Below are 5,000 nucleotides of genomic sequence, written 5' to 3'. Positions count from 1 at the left end.
GAGTGAGGGGAAAACTGAAGAGAATGTCAGTAAAGAGAAGACCACAGAAATGGAAAAGAGTAATCCTGCTGAAGAGGGTAAACCTACAGCAGACCCGGTCATGTTAGAACACCTAGTGACTATTGGAATGGATAAACGGTTGGCAGGCAAGGTAAGTGAGGATTTTATAGTTTTAATGTTGGTGAAGCCATTTTTATAGAGGTTTCCTATAATTTGGACTTTTCGCCTCTATGATATGTGCAGATTGTAGGTTTTTAGTGATTTGGAAGCTATTCTTACTACACACGCCTTGTGAATGCTCCCAATACCTTCAGAAGTCTTCACATGATCTGGAAATTAGCTAATATCCAGCCCAGAGTTAGAGATCACAAAGTTGATATGACCTCTTGTAAGGCAACATGCATAAGTGGCAAAGAAATATTTTAAGTAAAGGTCTGTATATGCCAAATGTTTTATTATCATTTGGGGCACATTCATTATTTTAACTACCTACCTTTATAACAGACTTATTATTAACATTACCCAATGTTACATGTCCATTTGATAAGATTGGCAGGAAAGTGGGAGAATATACAAGAGTGATACAGCATATCTTAACCCATTAACAACGGGTGTCTTGTGTTTTCGTCATACATGACGCAGGAGTTCTTGCCTGATGATGGGCATAATGACGTTTGGGGATTTTGGATCACTATGTTAATTTATGGTGTTATGAGTAATAAGTGACTGATGTCGACAATTGCAGTCATAATTATTATAACTGTCGTAATACTAAGCAAAATGGGTTTCAACTCACATCCAAAACCTAGATGGCACCACTTTCTTTTAGCACCAGCAGGAGAGAGAGCCTTGAATGGCACCCATCTATGGTCTCTAGCAAGCACTATCTCTGTAGAGCAATGGCACATAACAAGTTGCCAACCTGTTGCTCTAAAGTACCACAAATGAAAGATGTGCAGGCAGAACGAGAGGAGGAAGGTGACTCACACCATGCCCATCGCCTACAATGTGCCACTGTGCCAGTAGGAATGCCCTTTATGGTGGCACTCACTGTCAAAAAAGCACAAATTTCCTTCCTCTTCAACTCTTCATGTTATCTTCATTTTGGATGGTTATAAGTTTTGTGCTCGTTCGTGACAGCACACAAATGCGAAAAAATAAAGTTGCTTTTTATCCTCCCCTGAAACAGCAATACTTTTATCACATGAGTATAAAGAAAAAAAATTAGTTGATATGAACCCTGACCTACAATTTTAGTCAGCTGCAGAATTGATAAAGCCTGCAATATGACAGATATAAGTCTCTAAAAACAGTAAAATGCACACACACACACACACACACAAACACACACACACACACACACACACACACACACACACACACACACACACACACACACACACACACACACACACACACACACACACACACACACACGAAAAAAAATGGCTCTAGCTCTGCAGTGAGTGAATAAAAGGGATTGGGAAAATCAAGGTATGTTGCTGAAGCTGCCTTGCTCAGAAATAAAACCCATTCTGGAGCCTGGATAAGTAAATCTATCCCCCGTCAGCAATGGGTTAAGAGGAGAACAGTGACAGTGTGGAAATGGTCTGAACTGTTTCTTGTGTAATCTTTCTGTCTTCTCCTTTGATTTGATAGTCATAAGTGAAATTGTAGGACATTTTTATCATCATTAAGAAATACTCAGCCTGTAATTTGCTGTTTTATTTTAGTTTATTATCTATAAAAAAGTATATATGTATATGTATGAATTGTTTCTAGGCATTGGTGTGCACTAAAAATAAAAGTGTGGAGGCAGCGTTGTCATGGATAGCTGAGCTCGGAGCAGAAGAAATGGAAGCCTTGTGTGGGGGCAGTGAACATGGTTGGTGGAATATTGTGTTTTCCTTTACTGATAACCATTGTAGATGAAATATTACCATTTTATAATTGATAATGACAAGTTTAAGGTTAGTGCATTTACGTTTATCATGATATTTCATTTACCATTATAGATGAAATATTACCATTTTATAATTGATAATGACAAGTTTAAGATCAGTGCATTTAGGTTTATCATGATATATCGTGTTTTAGGTTCTAATGACAGTGAGGACTGGGAGGATTGTGAAGATGAAGAAGAAGAGGAGGACATTTACTACAAGATGGTATTTGTCGTCAATATGGAGCTTGGAATGGGTGTTGGGAAGGTAGCGGCTCAAGTAAGTGTTTCATTTTCACTAGAATTATGTAAGGGGAAATAAAGGTAGTATGTGAATGCTTGTAAGTGAAAAAGTTTGGCCTTATATAAGAAGCAAAACAGAATGGAAAAGACATGAGTGACAATAAATGATACAGAGAATTAAATATACTAATGGTCCTGGGATTAATCACTTTATATTAAATGTTTAGAGATTCCAGTTTTGTGTCCAAGCTTTAGTAAAAAAAAAAAAAAAAAAAAAAAAGTTCATTATTATGTTTTTCTGTGGTAAAACATTTGATTTGCCTATATAAGAAAAAAAATAACAAAGATTTGTATTACAGACTTCTTTAGAGTGAAAGAAATAATATCAAATATTCATAGCAGAAGTAGAAATTGCCAGAGAGAAAAAGAGTTACAATTGAAATATTAAGCATAATTTTTTTTTATTGCTGGCGAGAAGATCAGAGAAACAAGCAGAGATCAGTACAGCATAAAGATGAGAGATTATCCTTGCAGTATAATTATTTTAACTAAAATATATTCTTTGTTCATAATCACTCTATCATAGCAGAAATTTTTTCTTTCTTATATTGCTTGATATGTCGTAATATTGTAATAATGTAATATTAATTTTCCTCTAACAGGTTGGACATGCAGCATTGGGATTGTATAGGGTTCTGAAAGAAGATAAAGAAAAATATGAAGCAAGTACTGAAGAATGGGAAGAATTCGGGTAAAGTACAATCCTAGCACATCCTCATTGAATGTATATATAAATTACTGAATTGGGTTACATATTTTCTCATGTATATTTCCTCTTCTCATTTTCTTTATCCATGCTCTTTCAGAGAAAGGAAGATAACAGTAAAAGGTAAAAATTCCCAAGAGCTCATTGAATTGCAAAAGAAAGCTGAATCTCTTCATCTCCCAACATATTTGGTGCAGGATGCAGGCATGACTCAAATACCAGCAGGGTCTACCACAGTTTTGGCTATATTTGGTGATGAAGAGGCTGTAAATGAAGTGACAGGAAAATTAAAATTGTTGTGATAGCAGAAATCTCTTTTTTGTTTTTTCCCCCTATGTAAGGTCATTATGATACAGTATTATTAAAGGTAAGAGAATTGTAGAGTGTAAATCCAAAGTATCACTTTTTTTTTCCATTTTTTTTCTCCATAAGGATGAATTCATAGTATTTCATTTTTTTTATAAATAACAAGTGACATATTTGAAGCTATATATATATAACTTGAGTGAATTTCTTTTAATTAAACCTATTGTTATTATTCAGTATTTCTAAAAATGTTGTATAGGGATTGTGTCATTTCACAACTAGAGAATCACAAGAGGTAATTCACTGAGATTTTGATTTGATGGTGATTTTTTTTCTTCTTCTTCTCTTCAATAATCAAATATATATGACTATCTCCCCCAAAGTCAAATATATCAGTGAATTACATATTTTATAATTATTTTGCTATCAGAGAATCATGCTTCAACAGGCATAATCGTTTATTAGGTATTTTGGAACAATTTTCTATTGACTAGATACAGAAAACAGAAAATATGTTTGTAGTAAATTTCTGAATTTTCATATGTAAAACTCAAAAAAAATAATGAAAATCACTTTTACTTTTACTTATACAGAGACAAGATGACTCTCTGATCCTTTTTATATTTGAGAACCAATACAATCTGTCTGTATGCTTTTTAGCAGTGATGTAGAATATAAATGAACAGAGAAATACACATGCTGCCTTTCCTTTTTAGCTAACTGTAGTGTTAAGTAATGAGCCTTATGTTTTATTCATTTTTCATCTCTATAAAATAATTTATTTGAATTCCATATTAGTTACTTGTAGCAGTAAATTGTTTTATTGTGTATATCTATTTAGTTTGGATTTATGTATTTTATTGAATGTTTCTGTGAAAATGGTGTTTTATTATTGACTCAGTAATTAATAATTTTGATAAATATCATCTATTTTTATTTTATGTTGCATATATATTTGTGACTACTATTAATTTGCATAAAAATATATGTATTTTCACATTTTCAAGTGTTTATCCTATTAGTGATATCCATATAAGAAATTACTACATAGCATTATAATACTTGGAACTTCTTTTCTCATAGTTTATATTGTTAGTAACAAAATAGAATTTTACACTATTTTACACCATAACATAACAAGGTATTGGGTTAGTCAGAAGCTGTTTCAAGGTTTCATTGTTAGTCCATGATTACCTCATATGTTTGATAGTATATTGAAGAAAAGAAAAAGAAAAAATCAAACAAATATTTTATATATAATTTATTTACATTCAAACACTATTTTTTAATAATTATGAGGTGAAAAAGATGCATTCCCATTATTTTCAAATATTTACAGATAAACTTCAAACTGCTAATAAGAATCACAGTCTTCAAGAAGTGGATTACATTTACAGAATAAATGTTTTCCTTTCAAACGTTTATTCTTGGCCCTGTGGTTGCTGATAGGCTGTTTCTTGTAAACTGGCACCCAAAATTTCAGGATCATAGGACACACTAGCCAGGAAGACTGGAGCTTGGAGACTTGATGCTTGGGTATTGGAACTAGTGTTGGCCATCAATTGCTGCTGCTGTGAGGTCTGGTTGACTGTCACCTGGTGTAGCTGTGCACTTTGAAGGTGGTGGGAGTGCTGCTGCTGAGGAGTCTGTGACATTCCTCCAAGGTAGCTGTTGTTCCCGCAAGGAGCCTGAGGGAGGCTATTGTTCATCTGCGTGGGAGTCTGAGCCTGGGGGAAGAGCTCA

The 5,000-nt window shown here is 33.8% G+C and overlaps 2 protein-coding genes across 6 annotated transcripts in view; one reads left to right on the top strand and one right to left on the bottom strand.

Annotated features, from left to right (window-relative positions):
* The window catches only part of LOC122267333 (putative peptidyl-tRNA hydrolase 2), a 3,357-nt gene extending 95 nt beyond the window's left edge, over nt 1-3,262 (top strand). Inside the window, exons 1-5 of the mRNA XM_043037384.2 lie at nt 1-151; nt 1,783-1,885; nt 2,098-2,222; nt 2,848-2,936; nt 3,052-3,262. The exon at nt 1-151 is cut by the window's left edge and continues 95 nt beyond it. Of these exons, the coding sequence (XP_042893318.2) occupies nt 1-151; nt 1,783-1,885; nt 2,098-2,222; nt 2,848-2,936; nt 3,052-3,253 (670 nt within the window). The 3' untranslated portion in view covers nt 3,254-3,262. The remainder of the gene's footprint in view (nt 152-1,782; nt 1,886-2,097; nt 2,223-2,847; nt 2,937-3,051) is intronic.
* A 1,241-nt stretch (nt 3,263-4,503) lies between these two features.
* LOC122267332 (uncharacterized) overlaps nt 4,504-5,000 on the bottom strand; it is a 13,296-nt gene continuing 12,799 nt past the window's right edge. For all 5 annotated transcript variants that reach the window (XM_043037381.2, XM_043037383.2, XM_043037380.2 and 2 more), the window contains one exon: nt 4,504-5,000. This exon is cut by the window's right edge and continues 335 nt beyond it. In XM_043037381.2, the coding sequence (XP_042893315.2) occupies nt 4,679-5,000 (322 nt within the window). In that variant the 3' untranslated portion in view covers nt 4,504-4,678.

Source organism: Penaeus japonicus, unplaced genomic scaffold (assembly GCF_977035675.1).
Source record: "Penaeus japonicus unplaced genomic scaffold, GWHDUDI00000001_assembly GWHDUDI00000015, whole genome shotgun sequence".
In the NCBI taxonomy this organism is placed as follows: domain Eukaryota; kingdom Metazoa; phylum Arthropoda; class Malacostraca; order Decapoda; family Penaeidae; genus Penaeus; species Penaeus japonicus.
The sequence above is the reverse complement of the archived record's forward strand: the minus strand, read 5'-3'. Positions and strand labels throughout refer to the sequence as shown.